Here is a 25,173-nt window from a genome sequence, read left to right on the forward strand (position 1 = left end):
AATGGAAGGTCAGAAATAAGCAGTGGAAATCCTGTTGTCAGGGAAAAATGCAAACACATTTCTCTTGCAAACTTTTTTTTTTTAGTTTATTCTGTATGTTCCAGGGACTAGTTTTCTGTATCAGTTAGCATTAGCTCTGAAGCACAATAGTGCTTGTCAGTAAAGACAATTTGCTCTGAACGCATGTCTGTTGAACAGAGTTCAAAATATTAGAGACACATTTAAATTTGTTACATTTAAAGACCTTCCTAACTTCTCTCAAACTTGGTTTGTAAGTGTCACTCATAAACCTCCACTGTGTGTTTTAACCATCTGCCTGAGTTGGTTAAAGTCTTAAATATATGCTCCACATCTCCACTCCCTGGGGAAAACAATAGCACTTATAAATAGGCACATAATCAGAGCTCTCTCTTTTTCTCTCCCACACACACACACACACACACACACACACACACACACACACACACACACACACACACACACACACACACACACACACACACACACACACACTGTCAGGCTTCGGGAGAGATACACAACCATCAGGCAGGAGGGAAAGAGCAGCTCGGTCTGAAAACAATGGAGCAACAGGACAAAGCTCTGGATGAAGACATCTCTAAGTTTATGCTCGAGCCATCTGGGTGAACATTCCTGAAAAAGATGTTTGACTATTAAAGAAAACAAAGAGGAGAAGCAGGAGGGTAGAGGCAACAGAAAACCTTCTTAGATGTCTTTTCACGGGGAGGAAGCCACAGTTGGTGTTCATGTGATTTTTATTTCAGCGATTCAAAAAGGTGAGTGTTTACTGCTTTTTTATGTGAAGCCAAAAGCTGATGATGTAGAGTGGATTATTTCTTCCACTGTTTGAACATGCTTTACTTTTGTGTACCTACACCGAAAGTTTATACTGCCTGAAATTGGCACATTGCTTTCTACTGTGATAGATGTTTGATTTATTTTTTTTTTAAAAGGTTTAAATTAATGCTTCTGGACCAGTTTGCTTTAAACAAAATATAAGGTGTACAAATAGGTAAAAGGAATCATTGCAAAAGTCCGCATCCCTTGTTGTTGAGGGCATCGCTTAGCTCTAGCTCCTCTGCCATCCTCCCTGCTGTCGATTATTCCTGCAGGGTTGGAAATTGATTTTCAGCACTGGACAGCTCCGCTAGCCTCAATGAAGCTAAACACGTCACATCTGTGGCTCAGTTTGCAAGCAGCCTCGTCATAACTTTAGACTGCACTCTGCGAACTCATCGACCTGGATTTAGCAATTTCCTCTGCATGGGTGTGAAGTAACTTTTTAAAAGTTTTATTATAAATTAACTGCAACACTCAAACGGCAAATTAGGTTTTAGTACGGGTATGATTTACTTTCAGTTATCTAACTCTTTTGAATGTATTTAATTATTTTAGATTTATAACTAAATCACATTGTGATGTATTAAAACTTAGACATGTGCATAAGATGTGCAAATTCCTAATTTAGAAATGAATTTCCTAATGGTGGAACACAGCAACAGATTTAAACAGTTTTAAAAATAGGCCAAAGGAAATAATCACTACATACACACACACACACACACACACACACACACACACACACACACACACACACACACACACACACACACATATATATATATATATATATATATATATATATATATATATATATATATATATATGTATATATATATATATATATATATATATATATATATATATATATATATATATATATATATATATATATATATAGTAATTATTTTGCTATGTTATATGCTCCACATATAACAGAAATAAGCAGTACATGTATGCATGTACATACATATATATATATGTATGTACATGTATATATACATACATACGTACATACATATATATGTACAGTATCTATGCATGTGTGTGTGTATGTGTGTTTCAAGGTGAATTTATTTGTACCTGTGGATAGATTTGTTTGTAACAAAAAGACAAAGACGGATTAAGTTTAAAAAACACTTGGAACCACAGAGTTTGCTTAGGTTTTTCTTTAAAACTCAATTCTCACTCTGCTATTGATGAAGGAGTGTATTTGGTTCTGTGTGTCCTCCTATTCAAAATGAGCACAGCCCTGGTGAGAGCTCTAGTTTTAGTTTTCTTCAGGGATAGGGCCCAGCAGGAGGCCAGAATAACACTCTTTAGCAACACGCATTCCGCTGTCATTTAAGGAACATGTTGTACCAGCAGTTAAATATTTTAACAAATACCTTCCTCATTTAAAAACACACTTTTTTTTTATCAAGGAAGAGGCTTAGCTTTGTGTATTTTTGTTACATGTTTGTTTGTTAATTTCTTTCTTTCTTTCTTTCTTTCTTTCTTTCTTTCTTTCTTTCTTTCTTTCTTTCTTTCTTTCTTTCTTTCTTTCTTTCTTTCTTTCTTTCTTTCTTTCTTTCTTTCTTTCTGTCTTTCTTTCTTTCTTCAGCTCCATCTCATTAAACCAATAGGCTTAAGTCAGCTCAAATTACGAGGGCCTAAAGTCCTACAACCACCCAAATTCAGAACACATTAAATATGTATGTATGAACTGTAAGAATTTAACAAAAATGTTAACAAATGTAAACAATCTATGTTAAACACATAGCTTGTTCAATATTACTTAAATAATATTGTTTGGCAACCTGACCAGGGTGTTTACCACCCACTCCCACTGGGGTACTGCATGGAAAAGTGGGTATAGGAAATGGATGGAGGGAACATATTTATTATTAATTCAACCTCTCAAGCATATATTGAATACCTGTTTTAATAACTATATAGAAATCCATCATTGAAATTTGATTTACTTCTATTATAATATCATTTATTATTGTTATTAGTTCTCTGTGAATCTATCTTATAGTTCAGCTTTACACATTAAAGTTAGTGGGTGGGACTAGCACTGCCAAATAGTATGATATAAATAATTGGCCTGCATTTGCTGTGCAATTAGGCAAATCAGATATTATTGCCTATTTGGCGAGCCACATTGATATTTTATATGTATGCATATATATGTTTTTACATTTAATTTTCAAATTGTGTCTTTATAAATCTTATTTGATATTTTTGGATAAATATATTGTTTAGAGTATATGTTTCTACTTATGCTATAATTATCACATTTCCAAATATGTAATTGATGTCATATTAATTTACTGGACTGTGGTAATGTTGGCCTTTCATGAAGAGGACTATAAAATGATAAACAAACAAATAATAAAATAACAATTTTGATATTTTATATATAATCAATTTAAAGGGTCTGGCAACCTATGCAAGGTTTAACCTGCCTCCTTTTTATTGTGAGATAGCTATCTCCAGTAGGACTAGCAGGTATTAATGGTGGACGGCTGGATGGGTTCAAAGTTTATAATCCACGTGTTAAATAAATGGATAACTATAACAAGAGCTTTAAAATCTTTCTGTCACATAAGCAAATACATTAAACACCCCAACTTTACCTTCTAAGAGCTTTGTTGTCTATTTTAAAACACTATCATGGAGTTTTGCCAGATTTTATGAGTTGTGGTTAGGGGACATCAGCTCCTACACACAATATAACAATATCAGTTATTCACAATGAACACAACAAGCCAGCCCTGCAGATAGAAGAGACATGTTTCCATGGAGACTGCCTTATACGGTAATTAAGATTGTTAATATTACTGCAACCCTCTCCAAGGACTTCTGTCAACATGGGATTTTACTGTCTGGTTTCTGAAAAAAAAGTGGAATAAATTCATTAAGGTTATGAGAGCATTGTGGTAATTTGCTACCAAAAACAACAGAAAGAAAGCCAAATCCTATGGCATGCTATTTTTTCTTTAGTTACTTTACTTAACTGATGGGCAGAAAAAAATAGACAAAAAGTCTGAATCAGTCTCAAGGTTATAGGTTGGAAAATGTCCATATTTAGACAGCTTGAAGAGAGAGTTGTCTCTGTATAAATTAAAACCTTCATGGCAGATCTGTGATTGTACAGAAACCATTAGTACCATAGTATGTTTGTCAAACCCACTCCAAAGCTGAGAAATATCTTTTGTATCGAGAAAAAAAATGGGTTGAAATATATTTATACCTTTGGTCAACATGCTAATCATAACAGTGACAGTACTGTACCCATTTACTGTAAAATACATTTGCACTGAAACATCTTCTCGCTCCTCAGTTAGTATTTTTTTGTCAGGCCTACCCATGGCCCTTTTGTTGTGACAGCAAGGCCCAAGGTCATAACACAGTTCGGTTGAAACATTCAATCGTGGCGAACGTGAATTGACCCTGAGTGTTCTAAGCTGTTGGCATCCGCTATTCTGATAATTAAATTTTCCCTACAGCTCATCATTTCTATTTAAATCTTACAACAGGAATAAATGGAAAGATAGATAGATAGATTGATTGATATATATATATATATATATATATATATATATATATATATATATATATATATATATATATATATATATATATATATAGCGAGAGAGAGAGAGAGAGAGAGAGAGAGAGAGAGAGAGAGAGAGAGAGAGAGAGAGAGAGAGAGAGAGAGAATATTGGGTTCAAAGTTGTCTTTCAAGGTTTTGATTTGGATTACAAGGATTACACCAACCTCACTGGTCCAAACCTCAAATTCATCACTTAAATGTGTTAAACATTTAACCATAGAGGAAAAATAATCTGCAGCAGATTCCTTGATAGATGTAATGATCTTAGAAAAAACAGAAACTGAAAATATGACAGATTATTTCTGTTTAAGAATTTAGTATTTGTCCCCAACTTTTATTTAATTTTACTACATTCATAGAAATTCCTGTTTCTTAATACATTTACAGACTGAAAGAGTGATTTTTATCTTTGATCCTAATAATTTTAATTATTTTCGTTACTTGATCTTTCAATCACTTGTCAGAGCAGGACAAGGTAAAATTAGTCAATTTTGATGACTAGTAGATTGATTGACAAGCCATTAATTTTAAATATGTTTTCGAACAATGTCGATGTCAAGATAGTTTCATATTTTCCTGATTGTAACAGAATAAATTTTTTTTATGCATTTGGAAAACATAGGCTTAGGCTAAATCTGAGTTCACATCACTGAATTTAACTATAATTGAATCAGAATTGACTAATAATAGTTTAATTCTCAATTCTTGTGTAGTTTGATTGAAGTGGGATTATTTTTTTGGGCTTGTTTTGTTTTTACATCAAAAACAACAAAACAGTTGTTTCACATGTGGAGCAGCTGTGGCAGGATGAAAGCAGGAGAGGCTGAGGGAGACAGACTAATTAACACAGCGGAAGCTGAACTAAGCCACACAGAATAACAAACCAAAAGGAAAAGATTTAGGAGAAATAAATCCAATAGCACAAAAGGATATAAGTCAAGAGCAGACTGAAAACAAACGCATGAACTAATGTAACAGGAACTTAAATGGCAACATCTTTCTAACTACACTGAACACAAACAAATGCTCTGAATACTCATAGGCCTTTTTGTAAATAAATGTAATAAGGAACTGCAGAAAACATAAACAGAGAAGAAAACCTAAACCCAAACACTTTGAGAATGGGATAGAAAGCTGGTAAATATGATGGTAAATATGCAAGGGGTTATACATATCTTTTGGCTAAACTGTATGTTTGGAGTGCCAGACAAAGCTTTTTTAAATAATCAGTATTAGAAATATCTGAATAAAAATTCTTAGGTGTCTGTCTAGTGAGAGTAAATAAGTAAAAAGGGTGCTCATCTCCCGAGTAACAGTTTGATCATGACATCTAATGTAGTTTGTGAAGACGATGTAATCTTGCGGATAAAACTGTAAAGTTGGGCACAAGTTCTGGTATTTTAGAGAATAAAATACAAAAAATGAATAAAAGTAAATAACATCATCACAAAATAACAACTTTAAGCAGGAGGTTACTGACAATGTCCTCCTGCTCTCTGAGTATTCAAGCAGATGTGATCATCTGCCATATTTGGGATTATGTAGCCATAGATCATCCTTCCACCTGGCCAATCAGCTGCCAGTTTGTAACGTCAGCCCTTACACGAGTTTGGACGCATCTTACAAAAGCATTTGCACACAGCAAACATGAAGAATGAAAATCCCATCAAGTTTTGCATAATCATGTGTGTAGATGTGTGTAGACGTTTTCGTGTGCTACTGAAACATCAATGGTATCATACCGAGGCTTTTAAGCTGCAGCTCTCGGGAAATTTTCCAAAGACCACCCATAGTCATTTTTGATTAATGCAGGTCGGTTAGTTATTTTACAACAAAAATCATGTAGTCACAAGGAACCAAAACTACTGATGACCTTTCGCACCCCATACAATTGGGCTTCTGGTGCTTATGCAACCCAATGCTTTTTGGTTCCTCTTGCTGACATAACCTTGAAATCGGGCCAAAGAGCAGATCAATTGTTCCTCCAACAGTGGATTACCACTGATTCATCTCTTTTTTAAACCTTTGTCCCTTCCCCTGCCTGTCTGGTTTTCCACCCGTGGTTGCTCTGAAGGGGCCTAGGGCTAATCACTGGGTAAGAATGCAATCAATAGGCTTTCATTACACAGATCTGTCTCGTCTGCTCAACGCATTAGGCAGGGCTGACAACTCTTGCACATTGACCATGAAACTCACGCAACTGGCCTGTTTCACACTTTCACGCGCTTTGCGGCCACCTTCACACATAGTTGGAAAAACAATTTCACAACCGATAGCATCACCTACCAAAATAGGGAATACAAGCAACGTACAAAAAAACTAGACTGGGAGGAACGCAGCACAAGCGTGTCTCCACGTGTTGTTTTCACACCATCAGAAGGAAAATCATTAACATAAGTAAATCTTTTTCATTGGTACTTTTCCCAATGTACATCTTAGTATCACCTTGTCTGATGCTGTTCATCTATTAGACTGGATCTAAAATACATTTTTGGTTCAGATTTGTCAAAAGACCAGGTTTGCCATGTGTTTTCCGATCATAACTCAGAAGTGAAGTTATTGTCCTGCTTATTTTCAAGCGTATACAGAGTGCCCCACAAGTATCCGTAGCCTTTAAACTTTTTCAAATGATGGATAGATACATTTTTGCATATTTTGTGCAATTTTCCATTATGACAACCAACAAAACTAGATCATAATTGTGATGTGAAAGGACGAAGATACATAGTATTTAACATTCTTTACAAATTAAAATCTTAAAAAGTCTTCCATGCACTCATAAACAGCCTCATTTGCTTTGAATAAAATCAAGTGCAACCAATTACTGTTGCAAGCCACCTAATTAGTAAATCGTCAAGCTACTGTTAAGAGAAAGCCATAACAAGTCCTATTTCTAGTTTGCCACAACCCATGGCAGGAAACACAGCAAATGTGTAGCAGAAGGTGCTCTGGTTAGAAGAAATAAAAATTTTGAGTTTTGATTAACATTCTAAACAGTAAATTTGATTAAAAACTAAAACCTCTCATCAGCCTGAGCACACCATCCCTATTGCTTAAGCTGCTCATACTCGTGCTCAGGGGGTGGTTATCTTTAACGAAGACAGGGACAATGGACAGCATTGCTGCAAAGATGGATGGAGCTAAATACAGAGCAATCCTGGAATAAAACATGCTAGACGCTGCAAAAGATGTAAAAATTGCTGATCATATATGTTCTTCATCCAGTCTGACTAAGCTTAGACATTTTACAGAGAAGAATGGCAAACATTTCTATCTCTAGATATACAAGGCTGGTAGGAACATACCCTGAAAGACTTGTAGGTAAGAATGCCTTACAAATCTGGTTTTACAAAGTATTGATTCAGCGAGACTCGAAAAAAAAGTACATTACACTTTTAACATTTTTGCTTATTTGAAAACCATGTCTTATTTTTCTTCCACATCCCAGTTATGACTTTCTTGATGTCTGGTCCGTCACATGAAATCCAAATACATTGCAGTTTGTCATTGTAGTGGGGCAACATGTGAATTATTTTGCTGCATACTTTTATCACAGACTTCAGCACAGTTTGAAGTACAGTCAAACTATGTAAATGACGTAGCTCACGGCTGTGCTCCATAGCACAGCCGTGAGCTACGTTGCTCTAGCAAAGTCTGTGTATAGCTAAGGTTGTATGCTCTTTCCAGTATTACTCAATCAGCTCCAAGACCTGATGATTAGTGTGGTTTTAAAGAAAAATCTAGAAATAATGCAGACTCTGTCCCCCTTTTAATTTCCTCAGTATCATAGAAATACCCAGTAGATGGCAGCAATCTTATTTCTTCCCCTATACAAATTCTTCCGACTCTCAGTGAAGGCGGACGCTTCTCCGCACCTCTCCTGCTTGTGCTCTCTTGTGCTCTCTTGCCGCTTAACTCTCTCAGAGCCTTTTTCTGCAAATCATGTGAATCGAAAACCATAGATTTGGTCAGCTGGTTGCTTAACGCAATTGATAAAAATTTCTCAACGACAAGACCAGGCGCAAGGGGAGTCAGGCTGTCCTGAGGGGACACATGCAGCCGGATACACGCTGGATCCCTGGGGAAGTTGGAAGATGGTGTGTCTCTACTTTGTGCATCAAGGACATTAAAGATGCGCTTTAGCTTCAGAGCTCATCATAGTAAAGAGCGTCAGAGCTCATCATAGCACTAAAACAGCTCTGGTGAAGGTCACTAATGATATTTTCATGGCCTCAGATAATGGACTTGTTTCTGTGCATGTCCTGTTAGATTTACAGTGCTGCATTTGATTAAGTTGATCCCAGTATTCTTCTAGAATGACTTGAACATACAGTAGGAAGTTAGGGAAATCATTAGGCTGGTATAAATCTTATCTGTCTGACAGATTCCAGTTTGTTCATGTTAATAATAAATATTCTTTAAACTCTAGGGTCACCTGTGGAGTACCCCATACCCCGGGCAACTGCGGCTTGATGGGTTGAGTAGTTGTCTGGCAACCAGAAAGTTGTGGGTTTGATTCCAGTTTCCCCTTGCCACATGTTGATGTGCCCCTGGGCAAGGGACTTAACCCCAACTTGCCTACTGAGCTGCGTCTCTGTGTATAAATGTGTGCGTGTTAGTGAGAGCGACTGGCTGAATGTGGCTACAGTGTACAGCGCTTTGGGTGGTCAGCATGACTGGAAAAGCACTATATAAGTTCAGTCCATTTACCATTTAAGCAATTGAAATTGGCATGTTCTGGATGACTGAGAATCTACAAATATATTTTTGCCCTAAGGTTCATGCTTTGTAGAGATTCCGCAATGTTTTTATGTTGTATAATCATTCTGAACTAAAACCCCATATTAATCATATATAAGTATTTTTGGCTATTGCCGCGATATTATTTTTGACACAATTCTATAAAAAAAGTATTTGTCCCCAGACAGATTTCTTTTATCGTAAAATGTAAAACGGTTGTCTAAACTAACCTGGCCTTATGTGAAAAAGTAAAGTAAATGGTACTTGTATAGCGCTTTAACAAGTCAGACGACTCTAAAGTGGTGGCGAGTCTGTCATACATCTTCAGTTTTTTGCAGTTGTACTAAAGATTGTCATATACACTATAACCTGGTCCTATGCAGAAGCACCTTCCCACCTGTAACTGAGCCTAAACTATAATCTGTCACTACATCAGTGTTACACACACTGCAAGCCTTTTTAACATTTTTCCTAGTAAAACGTCAGGCTTCTGTGTTTTTATCAGTTTCAAGCTGGATGCTCAAGCAATAAATACACATAATAAAAGCCGTTTGTGTAACAGTGTGACGTTCTTATGCAATGTTTTTACGACAGGATTGAACCAACCCATCACAATCTTATTGTTTGCAGCTTTGGTTATCTCATACCTGACTTTGTCACCTGCCACCAAATATCTGACCCACACAGAGAAATGTCTCACATTCAGCTACCAGGGAATTAATCGATGTCAACAAAGAAAAAACAGATATAAAACAAATAGCCTTTAGTTTATGATCATTTGGTTTGCTTTGATTCATGTTTGGAGTTATTAAAGGTCATATTTCTGATTATTTACTGAAATAATGAAAAACCCTCTGTGTCCTGTCTATCTACAGGAATTGTATCATGGGAAAGGAAGCCTGATCACAAATGAATGACAGACCTGAGCTCATCCATCCTCCTTGTCCAGCAACATTACGTTAATGGTTGGAACTGCCCGCCCCAACCTTCATTACTGCCCTCGCAGACACAGCCTGATGATCATCGGTGCCATGGGAGCGGTGAGGGTCAACAGGTATGTTCAATGGACATTAAAACCGTGTCAATAAGCACAGTTTAGAAGCAAGCCAATTTTATTTTCACCCAATGTACACTTACATAGAATTAAAGAAAAGTCTTGTTTACCTCAAACCAGAAACATGCCCACCTTTCTGTGTTTAGGGTAATGGGGGCGGATGTGAAAGTGTGAATGAGTGTGTGGTTTTTCTGGTTGTGGAGTAGAGGTAGAGTTGAGTTAGCTATTCTTCCCAACCTATAGCCTATTTCACAAAACACTGATGTCATGAACACGTAACGACGAGCCACCTTTGAGGTCTCTCTGGCTGTTCATGAATTACTAGTGCATACAGCAATACCCCCCCCCCCCCCCCCAGCTGTGCCTTTTCAAAACGAAAGCTGGCATGGGGGGATGGGAGGTGTGGTGAGATATTGACGTCAGCACTCTTCATCAAATCTGATTTCTAGGTCCTGTTTACACTTTTATATGCTGCGGCTGGCTGGTTTCACAAACCATACGTCATAAGTCGGCTCCCTCGCTTGGCACGACAGGGGTTTAGTAAAGGTGGGCTGCTTTCTTCCCCACTCACTGCAGCTGACTAGACTTTGGGGATTATAATCACAGCAATAAACTTTGCTTGAACATGTGGAATCCCTCCACAGTCACTTGCCCACTACTGTATTTTTAAGTCTGGTCGGTCCGGTTCAAATTCCTCTTTCTACTTTTCTGAGATTATTTTGTACCTGACTAAATTTTCTTTCACTGCAGCATTCTCGTTTGTCTTGTCATCGTTGTTGTCCGATTCTTACAGTTGCATTTGTGTGTTGAAATGACATTCACACCTCCAGATCAAGACTACTGTACCAGGGGCGTGAATTTGTCTGACAGGTGTCAGCAGTTAATCTGACTGGATGAGGTCTGACAGAAAAAATGCTGATTGGCCATGGTGCAGAGAGATGCATCCAGAGAAGAAGCTTTAAGGAAGCAATACCAGTATGAAGTTATATGGAAGCCAAAAGTTAAAGAACGTAAATACATACTCATTTGTCTGGCGCCCTTGCATATGTATGTACACAAATGTGATTATAACTTTTTATTATGTAATTTATACAGTGTTTAAAGTTTTTCCTGCAGTTTTTATCAGAGCGGCTCCCTAGCAGCCTCTATTAACAAGCTGCCACTGGTCTGACTGATCTTTCTTGTACTGTCAGTTTTTCGATAATGTCAGAAGATCTTCGAATTTAGGAAGCCACTGAAACTTCACCAGGATTCTATTGGCTTTACACTCCGGACTAGGAACTGATCTCTTAGTAATGAAATGGACAGAGTCAATTCATTATAATCTTCATAGGAATAAGTTTTATAAAAGTCTATATGTATAATATTTTGCAATTTTAGTTGATAATGAATGAATGAATGAATGAATTAATCAAGTCAATCTTTATTGTCAACTACAATTTGCATTGTTATTGAATTTACAGTTTCAGTACAACCGTCCATCACATACATCCTATACATTTGGGGGGAACGGTTGACTTGCTTTGCTAAAGAACGCAGCCGTTGGGCACATTCCTTTGACTGCCAAGGACCCCGCCGTGACGCGGTTCCCTTAGGGCGCTGTCTTTAACTCTGTGGAAAGATAGGAGCCACATTTGGGGAGGGAGAGGGGGAAAAGGCATATTTCACACTTTATCCTTAAAGGGTACAGTTTGAGATATGTAACAAAAAAACTCAGCACAAGAAAAGCACATATGACGAGACAACATTCCAGCAGAGGGTTACATTGGAGGCATTAGGTGTCACATGTGAGTCCCATGTAGAATTGAGCATCAGTTGTGTGTGTGAGTGAGTGAGTGAGTGTGCGCAATTTGTCCATGAATGAGATTTCATCGTCTCCTTGTGAACAAGCACCAATTTGTTCTTCCATCTTGCACCTAAGCAGCACTGCCCTTGTGCCCCAGTAAACAAACTGTAAGGTTTGACCAGTCTAAATATGTAGGACTTCAAACTAAAGATGGACAACTGCATTCAAAAACAAAAATGGCACTTTAATTTAGCACCTAATCATTAGCTATAACTCAGACACCCTCTCCCATTGTCTGAACTTGCAAATAGGCAATGTTAGTCATTAGAGGTGACAGAAAATCTTTATATATTTTCAGTTTTCTATATTTTTAAATACGTTTCATGTTTTTTTTTTTTTTTTTACATTGTGCATCCCCTCAACTGTGCTGCCCAGAAAGTCATATTGCCCATATGAAACACAGCAACTAAAAATGGCCATAAAAATATTTATTCAGTTGTAAATATCTATTACACTTTTCCACTAATTTTAGATCCTGATCACTGTTTTGCCAGTTGATTCTCATTAAGTATGAAATATTATCACCCCTCATCAAACCATAACAATTCCAACTGGCTTCCGGCTGGTAGATATTATCAATTGCAGTCACATAATCAGAATTATTCTTCTCTCTGCTCCTTTTCATTCAAACCGTGTTGGAATGTATATTGCTGGAACAAAAGATGAATGACTTTACGTTCTCCCTTATTTAGATTTTAACAGTATTTTTGTACTTTTTGTTCTTTGGGAACAAAATGTATGAAATAAAATGTAATATTATATTAATAAGAGAAATATAGCATTTTAGCATTTCTATGCAATGCTCTTTGAAGCAGAAAGGTTTTTGTTTCTTTACATGTTTTATTTTGTTTCTGTGTAAAGCACTTTGAGTTTGAATGATGCTATATAAATAAAAAAATAAATAAATTACCTTGCCGTAGACTACAAGTGCAGTATAGACAATTACACAAAATTGTATTTTTTTCAAAGCACATATGCAACATTCCCTGTCACACTGATCATGGGTCAAAAATTGACGCATGATTATTGTCACCTGTTGTGAAAACTAATGCATGGTCGATTAAAATATTGTGTGGCAGACTGTGCCATTTCGTGCCCAAACAAAGAAGTCAGTTATATTTGCTTTAGTAGGTAACTCACTAGCTACAGCAGGAAACATACATTTTTCATGCAGCAATATTAGCTTTGAAATTTAAAGATCATATATTTTTAAGGAAAATCGGATGTTGTCCATACTCTTACGTTGTGCACAAAGTTTGCACAGTTACACTTTCGTTACTGTCAGCTGCTTGTTGGAATTTTTTTTAGACTACACGGAAGCTATTGCCATCAGTAACTTGATACTAATTTAAGAAGTATTTTTGAAAGTGAAAACAGGAAGCCATCACTTGGTCAGTTTAGTCATTGTTTTCCACTTTTACTCCTCTTTTCTCCTTTAGATACAGCATCGTTTCCATGGATGAAGATGTCTTGAAAATCTCCAATTTGGGCCTCCACAATGGCCACAGTCCTCTGACTCAGCAGACACTATCAGGGGCGTGTATGCAGGGTGAGGAAGGAAGTGGAGGAGGAGAGTATCCAGGAGGCGATGAAGTTCGGGGGGCTTTGCCTTTGAGGATGACGAACGAGCCAATCATCCACAACAGCTGTCGTTCCTCGCCTTTGTGTCGTCTGGATCTGGATTTTAGCACCGGACGGCTGCGCACCCGCTTTGTAAAGAAGAACGGCCAGTGCAACGTGGTTTTCAACAACATGGAGGATAAGCCCCGACGATACCTGGCTGATATTTTCACCACCTGTGTAGACATACGCTGGCGTTACTTGTTTCTCATCTTTACCGCCACCTTCCTTCTATCATGGCTGCTGTTTGGTTTTATCTTCTGGGGAGTTGCCCTTGCTCATGGAGACTTTGACCTGCACCTCCCTGCGTCGGATGAAGATGCAAGAAGCGTCCCAGAGGAAGCAAAAGATAAAAGGCGCCCATGCATTCTCCACATCCAGGGTTTTATCGGGGCCTTCCTCTTCTCAATAGAGACCCAGACCACTATTGGATATGGCTTCCGGTGTGTCACCGAGGAATGTCCGATTGCCGTTTTGACGGTGGTAGTGCAGTCCATCGTGGGGTGTATAATTGACTCTTTCATGATAGGCACCATCATGGCAAAGATGGTTCGCCCCAAAAAGAGGGCGCAGACATTGCTGTTCTCGCATAATGCCGTCATCTCCCTGCGCGATGGTAAGCTATGCCTCATGTGGCGCCTGGGGAACATGCGCAAGAGCCACATTGTTGAGGCCCATGTGCGTGCTCAGCTCATCAAACCACACGTGACGGCCGAGGGTGAGTACCTCCCCTTGGAGCAGACAGACATTGACGTCGGCTATGACGACGGACTGGATCGGCTGTTCCTGGTGTCGCCGCTGGTGGTCGTCCACGAGATCAATAAAAACAGTCCTCTGTATAACCTGAGCCGCAGTGACCTACAGAAGGAGGACTTTGAGATCGTGGTCATCTTGGAGGGGATGGTGGAGGCGACAGCCATGACGACACAGGCCCGTAGCTCCTACTTGGCCAGGGAGATCCTTTGGGGTCACCGTTTTGAGCCAGTGGTGTTTGAGAAGGGTGACCGCTACCACGTGGACTATTCCCGCTTCCACAAGACTTACGAAGTGCCATCTACGCCTCACTGCAGTGCCAGGGAACTGAGCCAGAGAAAGGGTCACAGTGGGCAATTGTCCTCCTCCAGTTCCAGTTTCTCCCGGTCTCCATCGCTGTTTGCTCCGAGAGCAGCAAGACGTTTGCAGGGATCCCACTCCCCCAGTGCGTTCTGCTATGAGAACGAAGTAGCTTTGTGCTGCGGAGACGACGCAGATGATGAGGAGGCAGATAAGGCGATGGACGGTCCCAAAACAGGAAGTAAAAGGGAGATCAAAATAAGAGATGACATTCATTTGGATTTCAAAGGGGCATTCGTGAAAGAGCAAACAGTGGAGATGCTGTGTGTCCTGGACACAGAGAATCAGATCAGCCTTGATAGATTACAGCCAACCCTACCTTTATACATCAGCAGAGAATCGGGAGTTTGATATGATAATTCCTGCCATTTTGTTTGTTGGCTGATTCAGCAGCGAACTGAACTGATACAATGTAGAGGATTAAAGATGCTGTGTAAACTGTGCATGTGGAGTGAGAGAGGGTTGTTTTGTAGACCTGGAATAAACTTTGGTTTTCTGTAACATACACTTTTAGTCAAAAAACAGCATGTGTACAAAAAGAGCTCTTCTACTTTGAAATGTGGTGACCAAGTTATACTTTTATTTAACTAATGCAAATGCTTTCCTGATTTACTTTGTGTTTGATCTCTGGCTAACTGAAGCTTTTTATTTCCAATTTCCAGTCTTTTTATTTGTGTGTAAATATAGACTTTTATTTACTTTGCTTGGGATCTTTTCAGATCTTAGGACAGAGTGTTTATTTATTATTGAACGTGAAAGCGAGAAAGCACAAATCCTTTTCTTGATAACCTGTATTTTTAAACTGTGTCTTCCTGCCTACTAATTGCTATTTAAACTATTTTGTTTCTTGAAGTCCACCACACTATGTTCCTAAATGACCAAGCACAAATAAGTTCATAGTCCAGAAGCATAACTAAAGGAGTTAAAAGTAAAACCTGTTTAAATGAAGAACAAGCACTTTAAACTTATATCAACGGAAACAAACACTTCACAACTGTCTGTTGTTTTTGTATGATCAAAACATCTATTAAACAGCAGTTTATACTGTTAAGACTTAAATTGTCTGTGCTTTGTACACATGCCTTTCTGAGATGACCCTTCGTCTAAGTTGATCTACAATTTTTGGTACCAAGATGACTTCATTAACTCGGTGTTTACGACCAACTAAACTGCTCGGTCGAAAATATTTTGCTCTCCTGCCTTCGCACACATAGAAACAAGAAGTGACATTCAATTCTTAACTAATAGGGTTTAACATGACGTTGCTTTTCGCAACTATATCAGCTTCGACTCTTGAAGGGAGTGTTTTCCACAAGGTTTAGGGGAGTGTTTACTGGAGTCTTCTGACCATTCTTCCAGAAGTGCATTTGTGTGGTCAGACACTGATGTTGGACGACAGGGCCTGGCTTACAGTCTCCTCTCCAATTCATCCCATACATATAATGGTCCCATAGTAGTCACTGGTTTGCGACCATGTTTTCTTCAACTGATTGCATAAAAAAAGCAAACATTATATGTTGTGTCTGTGGGTTTAATGTAATCTGTGTGCATCCTGAGCTGGTGTCTGTCTCCAAAATCATCTCTCTATTCTAACACATGGTGGCAATAAAGATTCTTGATTATCTGTATCTTTATAGACACAGACTCAGACTCAGCCGTACTTTAACCTGGCTTTGTATACTGGTGTGCAGTCATGTTAGCAGAGGCCATCATAAAACCGTCCTCACAAAGTTGGGAGAACAAAATTATTCAAAATATCTGTGGAATATTTAGTAGTGAGGACATTTCATGATCTTACTTATTGCACAGTGTGTTCTCTTTCACAGTACCACACTGGAATTGACAAAGCTCCTGAGACCAGCCCACTCTTATACTCATGTTTGTACAAGTGGTCTGCAGACTTACGTGCTGAATGTTATATATTTTGAGCAATGGAAGTGATTTGAAAATCGGAGATAAATGATGTAGTAAGGAGTAATGTGCAGCCACTTAATATTGCACTTCTTAAAATGTAGACATTATAATGTCTGTTGTCCAAATTACTGTTTGAACAACAATATAATTGGTGGTGTTGTTTTTTTTTACAGAACTGAACATGTCTCCCACAATTTAATTTTAAACACATTTTAAGCTAAAGAAATGTAAGACAAAATGCTGGAGATAGGCACCAGCAACCCCCGCGACCCCATGAGGGACTAAGCGGGTTAGAAAATGGATGAATGGATGGATGGAAATGTAAGACAATTTTTTGAGGCCTGTAAAAGTAGTTGTGTCTGAGGGCACTTCTCAAGGGCTGGAGCCCTGCAAGTTTTAAATATTTTTCTGGTCGTTAGACCTGAATTAAAGGAACTCGCCATTAACAAAATCTTCTGTAACTTGATAGCATACTGAGGAGCAGGAACATTTCTAAAACATGTGAGACACAGGAGCTTAAGAATCCACAAATATGGATATGGCAACAGCTAGAGCCTTGCAGATTAAATATAATTTATATCAAAAACTTGATTTCCGTTTTTTTGTTTTGCTGTGGAGAGAATGTCTGCTTGAAAGAAAAAAAAACAACTGGATCAAACTGCTCTGCTCTCCAATAAAATTTTACAACACTTAGTGGTGTGTGGGGGGTAATGGACTTTGCTACCTTGCTATTTAAGACCGGAGGGTTGTGGTGATGTTGGAGCCAGGGCAGTGCTTGCCCAGCCTGCTGCTGCTCCAGGCTGATGGTGGTAGGTTTGAGGTTGAGCCCATCTGGTTAGCTGGTGTTACGGGGGGCTGGTGGGTGGATTTGAAGTCGCTTTGCCCAGAGCTTGATTGTTTGAAGGGAAGGTTAAAAATGGTTAAAAAGATATACGAAAAAAAGTTAAACAACAACCAAGAAACATGAGGGTCTGATTGATGAATTGTTTAATTCAGCGTTGATTAAAGATTTAGCAATTTCAACATCAGCTAACAAAAATACACATTTTTTTTTACTGAGATTAAACACAGCAAACAAGCAAAAGAAATACATTTCTATATCTAGTTGTATTTCCCATAACCTTACTGACTCAGGGAATGTTACAAAAGGCTTAGTTTTTTTGTATAGTACATTTCAGCAGCAAGGCAGTTTAAAGTGCTTTACAACAACAAAAAACAACATTGCTCCGGTAGCAGATTCTGTTTCTCTATATTCTGCAAGTGTTTTGAAGCGTCAGACAGGAAGTTAACTGATATAATATTGCAACCACCATTTACTGTTTTTAGCTCTGTGCGCACATTTTTTAGATTGTATTATCATTGTAAAGGTTAGCATTCTTGCCCAGCCAGGAAATTTAAGAATTAAGAATAATGGAGCAAAGACAAACGGTTTTTGCTCCATTATTCTTCATGGGAACCCTATTTTTAGGCTGTGCTTCACTTTGGGACTTGTTACCATAACATACAAGTTTATTTATGTAGCACTCTTAAAAAAAAGACATGACGAGAGGGTGAACCAATTAATACAGTGCAATTACAGTTAGTACACAATAAATATGTTTCCATTTCTTCTATTTTAGATATAGGGTTATGTTAGGGCTCTGCCTTAATTCAAAGATGGAAAGGTGGAAGTTTAGACCATAATGTCTAACAGCATTTTTCATCCAACTTGACTTTATACGTTACTTAGATTTAAGCAGTGCCAAAAGTATATAGTCATATTCAATAAACTAGAACATTAACGCAGACTGGTGTTTTCAGGTCTTTTTTCTGTTGATTAAAATGATGCTCTGTTGACAGTACCAAGTATCACCTTCTAGATTAGCAAACTTACATCAGACCACTTAAAAACAATTCTTAATCCGGAAGTGTGGGTTTATTGAAAATTATGTTTACTTAATGGTTGTTTTTGTCATGCTTGTTGGTAAAATAAAGATCTAAGCACAGATATTCTTGCAAAGCTGTTTAATAAATACAACAGAAAACCTACAGGTGGGATGGCAGAGGAGTACAGGACATAAAGCATGGGCACTCAGCACACTGATGGAGGAACAGACCAATTGAAATATTCAGTTCAATTCTGTTTTATTCATATACGGCTAATTCACAACACACATCATCTCAAGGCACTTTACAAAGTCAAATTCAATCAAATCATTCAGACAGATTGGTCAAAACGTTTACTATCTAAGGAAACCCAGTAGATTATATCAAGTCTTGAAAAGCAGCATTCACTCCTCCTGAAAGAGCGTAGAGCCACAGTGGACAGTCGTCTGCATTGTTGATGGCTTTGCAGCAATCCCTCATACTGAGTAAAGACAACCAGATAAGCTATATGCAGAGGGAAGTGTGGAGAAAGGCAAGGAAAAAAAGGTGTAAACAAGATGTGAAGATGTGAACAGCTGAAGTTGATCAAGGCAGAGGGTGCTGAGGGAAGGAGAGTATTGAACAACTGAAGAGAAATACATGGACACACTGGCAATAATCTAACTGATACAATGCAAAATTTACAAAGAACACAAGAATGAACTCTGAACGTAATCCACATAAGAATGGACAAAAATGGTAACATCTAGAAAATATATACAGTGGAAAATGAGGAAAATAATCATAAAAGAAACCCAAAAACTCCAATGCCCAAGGATTGTAGCAGTTATTTTCAAAAAGTACTTTTATTCTAACAAAGGAGCTTCATTAGAAATCATACTCTGATTCAAAGAATGAGACAGTACATAACATTTGCATTTGCTAAAAATCTAGACCTTTTTGCTGACTCGGTATCATGATATTATGATACATATTTTCACCATCCGTTGACGTTTCACTTGTTATTCTGCTTCTTCAGATATTTGAAAATGATAATTGTTTGATGGTCTCCATAATTGTTACCCAACTGAAAACTTTAAAGAAACAGTTATATGATCTTTGTACAGGAGAAAATGGAAGTGAATAGTTATAGACATTTTTGATTGGCCATGGAAAAATATGATTTTTCTGTCGCATGTCTTCTCACTGTCTTGCTTCACTGGGACATATTTTCAAGTAGGCAAATTAGACTTACAAAAAGCTGTAAGCCACTAACATTAATTAAAACCACGCAAGTTGTTTGGCCCACACCTTACTGCTTCAACATTCACCTGTACCTATTTTTAAAAACATGCAAAGGGACGTTTTTTTTTTTTTTTACTAACACTAAAACATTTAAATCTTTGAAGAATCTTTTTAATATCCTTCAAATGGTCCAACAATATCAAATCATAAACAGTCTCTACTTTAACTATTGCTATTGATCAGCAGGATGCTCAAAGGGTTAGGGTCCTGTGGAAACATTTAACTCTGTTCATGGGATTTAATGTCACAGTGTGCTGGAAAAAGGGTTTATGCAACGCAACTGTGTGTTTATGCCAGTAAGAGATTGAGACTCGGACTCTGATGTCAGTTTTCTCTCAGCTAAATCTGATCACACAACAACCTCACGCCTGGGGAAGCAGATTAAGATGTGAATACGCGTTTGTGTGTGTGTATGTGTGTGTGTGTGTGTGTGTGTGTGTGTGTGTGTGTGTTGAAATCCAATCATTATTCATTAATCCAGTCTGACAGAGTGCTATGGTACTGTGTGAAGTTACACTGACAATAAAGCCAGAACAATCAATCATGGGCAAACTTTTCTGCATTCTAAAAGAACAAGAAAAAGTCTTCCGTGAGGTACAATAAATTTACAACAACAAACTTCATGTTCTGAAAAACATGTTCACCAGATCCGCTCTCTACACTCTCATTCACGTCATACCTTTCGGCTTTGTTCCCAGTCAAATGTTGTCTGAATTAAAGAGGAGATAATACAGCTGGACACATACTTTGGAGAAACTAAAATGAAAATCTTAAAGAGCTGATCATAAAAACAAAACAAATCCAAAACAAAAATGTCCAAACTTGTCTTACTGGAGTCTGTTTAGCTGTAGCATAAAGGCATGGTGTTCCATGCCTGAGACACAGGCTCCACCATGTGGTTAAATAATGACACCACAATGAGAGTCCCTGTCACCCGACATTATAAATGAACCATGAATAACTCCCAATGACCTAGAAACAAGTAGAATGTTTCTCTTAGATTTCTCTGCAGATATGACATCTTGTGCAGCATTCAAATAGTCATATAAACTATATTTTTACAGAAATGAAATAACATTCCAGATAATCTACTTTACTACAGCTAATCTCCCCCAGTTATATTTGATTTTTTCCTTCTTTTTTTTTGTGGTGGTGGTTCAACACTAGGTTATTTGATACTTAAGACAGCTAAATTCCCCAGAGATTTTTATTTCTTTCTTTAGCCAATCAATTGTATAACGTCCTTCTGCACTTTATTAATTTCTACAACCTTTTAATCTCATAAATGTTAACGTTCATATTTATTTAAATGACAAACCCTTAATTTTAGAAAACAGCCCGCAGATTAATGCCGATGGGAGCATCTGCTGACCGGACAACTGTTAGCAATGCACACAGCAAATCTGATCTTTTTGAAAGAGCGCCGGGAAGAAAGACATTGATGAACAAGTTAGAAGAGGTCCTGTTTAAACCTTGAACCAAAATGCAAAATGCAAAACACAAAACTAACATGTCGCATCAACCTGCACACACCATCTCCAGTGGCAGCGTCATGTTGTAGGGAATCTTATCAGCATGGACAGGGAAGCTGATTGGAGCCAATGGGAAAATGAATGGACTTAAATATGGACCAATAGTGAAGGGAAACCCTTTAGCGGGTTGCATTGCACCAAAGAGGGGGGTCTACAAAGTTTAGACTCAGGGGGGCTGAATATGTCACACTAATCATAGGGGGAGAAGAAAACTAAACCTATGTGTCTTTTTTCCTTTCACTGCTTTGTGTTGGTCCATAAATGAAATCAGCCCAAATCATTAAAATTAGATTATTAATAAATTCCATTGTATCAAAGTCAGTGAATTCATATTTAATCTAAAATAAAAGAGAGAGAAAACACGCCCTAAAGCCCTCCATGACCGAATTAAAGTAAAAACTAAAACAGGTTGATTAAGTTAAACTGATAGCCAAAGCTAAATTTCACAGTTAGAGGCAAAGTTACAAACAGAACGTTCAATTAGAAGCTTGGCGATGGTTTACTGAAATGGATAAAGCTGTTTCAAAAATAACTGTCCTGCATCAATGATGTTTAAAAAGTTAACCAAAAAAAACACCCTTCCTTTTGAAAGCAGACGTTCAACCAAACATGTTGCTAGTTTTTTTTTCTTTCTTTCTTTTCTTTTCTTTCTTTCTTTTTAGAACACGCCTGGATTTTTTCATGAAAGCATCGTGGTTTCTGAGCGGTCGCTGGAAAGGTCACAAACGTTCATGCGGGAAGAATTCGACTTGTAGTTTAGGCCCTGTGGATTTTGTCGCGATAAGGAGGCAGCCCACTGCAGACCCACTCCTTCTGTTTAGTAAAGCTGATCATCAGTTCTTTATTCTTTCCCTGATTACATTTTCCCCCGTATTTCCGTCTCTTTAAAATGTGTCACGAGAGAAAAAAGAGATGTGGAACGTTGTCCTTTGTCCTCTCTAAGAAGATGCTTCCCCTCTCTCCCTGCTGTCTTCCCATCCTGCTCTGCGTCTGTTTTCAGAAGCCGCTTAATTATCCGTGCCGTCGCATCCCTCTGTCATCAGCGTCCGCGAGGGGACCAGCTGGGTGACCTCCGCGACCTTTCGTAAAGGCTGCTAATGGTTGACCGGGATCCTGCCTAATAAGCTGCTGTGCGTTCGTTCTGGCGTAGGTTAAGTGTGTGAGTGGGTTTGTGTGCTTTCATGTGTGTGACACCCCTGGATGTCTGCCTGTGCTCTCCGGCCTCACTGGCTGTTTGCGCCCCCGGGCCGGTGACAGGGCGTGCGTGCACAGCAGGGGACAGTATTTAGGCACCGAGAGCTGAGGCTGGGGGATCTTTGATTTCATAATAAGCTGTTGTCTGCGGTGGAGCTGCGGAGCGCCTCGTCGGGTGGACAGAGGAGCATTGTGTGCAACTCGGTGTTGCTCAGCTCAACAGAGGAGGCCTGCTGAGCCATGCTGGAAAACACCACGGGGCAAACATCCTCTGGATGCTCCTCTCTCTGTCTCCTATTTGTCCCGCCTGTCCGTCATATATTTTCTTGCGTCGAGTGTATCCGTTCTCCAAGGAATCCAAACTCTAGTTTTATTTGGTCTCTCTCGTGTGACTGGTATTTCATAAAACTGCTGTTAAACTGGTTGTTTTACAACCTGGCTGTTTCCATTAGTCATCCTAAGCTTCTGAACACTTTTTTATGAACAAACATGAATAAGTCAATGATTCTGTAATTTATGTCCCTGTAATCAGCCAAATGTCTGCAACATAAAAAAATAAACATGAGCTGAATTATAAGGGGAAATGGCCTTGTTAGAAATTACTTATCAGATGAAGTGGTGCAGTAGTACTCTAATTCCAGGGTCAAAATGTGATTTATTTTCCCAATATCGCTTATTTTAACTGATACACACAATAGTCTCACTGGGCTTAAAATTACACATAACTGCTTGAACGAGTCTCTTACAAAAGATATAACTGGACAATAGTGTTAGTAACTATCAGTATAAAGTCTATAAATGAAGTGCTCATGTTAAAGCAAGTCTTTGCGTTAGAAGTTTTCAAAGGGATCTAGTTTCTGATGAACTACTTCCGTGTTGGTTCGGCTATATGTTTGGCTCATGACCCTGCTGAAATACTCCATTATCCTCCATTTTCATTATTTTCTGTTGAAGTTTTCAAAATCTCCTGGAGTCAGAGACGCCACACTTTTTAATTAGATTCCCAGCACCTTTGGAAGGCCCACAGCATCACGGATCCTGCAGTGCACCTACACAGTTGTCCATTTCACGTCAAACTCCATCTCAACGTGCATGTTTTCACCTAAAAGTGGGACTCATGTGTCCTTGAGTGTTTTGAAAGGCACTTGAAATAAAATGTATTATTATTATTATTATTAAAGTCCCAGCAGACTTAAGGTAACTTCATTTGTTTATGTTTATGGTGGTAGGTGCCCCACCCCCAGCATCGCTCCCAAAACAGCGGCTTGGCATATAGATAAGGCCTAATGGCTGTCTTGGCACTGATCTCTGCAGTTCTCTAACAGTGATTCATTGTGCACAGTGGCAAAGAGAATACGTGTCCTCCCCCAGCCTTTAGTCACCAGCCGCGTCATATCTGTACTCCAGGGAAACAAAAAGTCAAGGATTACTAATTAGTGTCTTCACACCAGCATGTGTTAGTTAATTTTTTTTAAGGATAAATAAATAATAACTAATAATAATATTTAAATATTTCTTAAGATTTATCCCAAAGTGAATAGATGCGGTCGAAATTAATTCTTCTATTTTCAACATCTTTCAGCGAGAAATTGTGTTGCCCCATTCCATTTATATTTGGTCTTTAAAGTGCAGAGCGTTTTTAAATGATTAAACTACTAAGAATATCATTACTTTACTACAGCTAATCTCCCCCAGTTCTATTTGATTTTTTCCTTCTTTTTTTTGTGGTGGTGGTTCAAAACTAGGTTATTTGATACTTAAGATAGCTAAATTCCCCAGAGATTTTTATTTATTTCTTTAGCCAATCAATTGTATAACGTCCTTCTGCACTTTATTAATTTCTTAATGTGTCATTTCATTTTGAAAACATTGATATCTTTTGCTTTTAGCAACTTCCACAAAACACTTTAATGCCCAGTGAAACTATTAAAATTTATTGACATTAGGCTAGCTCACATTTAGCACAGCCCATAAAAAGCAGAAAAGAATATGACTGGCATGAGGAGTCAACAATAAATCACCATATTTCTCACTCTCCTCTACAAAATATCCCATCCATCTTTCTGTCTCGTTGCCCTTTTATCTCTCCGTCTGCACCGACAACAACAGCCTCTTTCATGTAGCCATCTTTTCCTCAGAGCCTCGGGCCCTCGCCCTCTTTCTGCTTCGTTCACACGGACTAATTAAATGTTCTGAGAAGAACTCATGATGGGGAAAGTCAAATCCGCTTTCTGTTTTTTTTCTGCTACTTTTTTCTCAAAAATAAATCTGTGCTTCAGATGCCAGGCAGCATTTGGAAGGTGTTGAATTGGAAAAAGAGAGACACAGGTCACGCTTGTTTTCCAAAAGTTGTCACTTTAATTGTCGCAGCTTCAAATCCGTTCACATTTCGATCCATCAAGCTCCATCTCCGGGTCTTCAAAAGATGTGACCTCGGAGGAGGAGGCAAAATCAGGAACAATAACAGTGATGTGCATTTTACAATTTCATCATACTTTTTCACAAGCAATGAGAAACAAAACACAAAAAGTACAATGTTGTTTTATAATG

At 38.3% G+C, this 25,173-nt stretch overlaps 1 protein-coding gene and 1 long non-coding RNA gene across 2 annotated transcripts; both read left to right on the forward strand.

Annotated features, from left to right (window-relative positions):
- Positions 1–542: 542 nt before the first annotated feature.
- Positions 543–15,860, forward strand: LOC105916148 (ATP-sensitive inward rectifier potassium channel 12). Its single transcript, XM_021309507.2, has 3 exons — positions 543–794; positions 10,076–10,254; positions 13,540–15,860. Exons 2-3 carry the CDS (start codon positions 10,163–10,165, stop codon positions 15,182–15,184), a joined length of 1,737 nt encoding a protein of 578 aa, XP_021165182.2. The 5' UTR covers positions 543–794; positions 10,076–10,162; the 3' UTR covers positions 15,185–15,860.
- Positions 15,861–21,579: 5,719 nt separating this feature from the next.
- LOC118563031 lies at positions 21,580–21,994 on the forward strand. The gene is made up of 2 exons (XR_004930974.1): positions 21,580–21,821; positions 21,866–21,994. It is a non-coding gene; the product is annotated as an uncharacterized LOC118563031 (long non-coding RNA).
- Positions 21,995–25,173: the final 3,179 nt, after the last annotated feature.

This window comes from Fundulus heteroclitus, chromosome 5, assembly GCF_011125445.2.
Source record: "Fundulus heteroclitus isolate FHET01 chromosome 5, MU-UCD_Fhet_4.1, whole genome shotgun sequence".
Lineage (NCBI taxonomy): Eukaryota > Metazoa > Chordata > Actinopteri > Cyprinodontiformes > Fundulidae > Fundulus > Fundulus heteroclitus.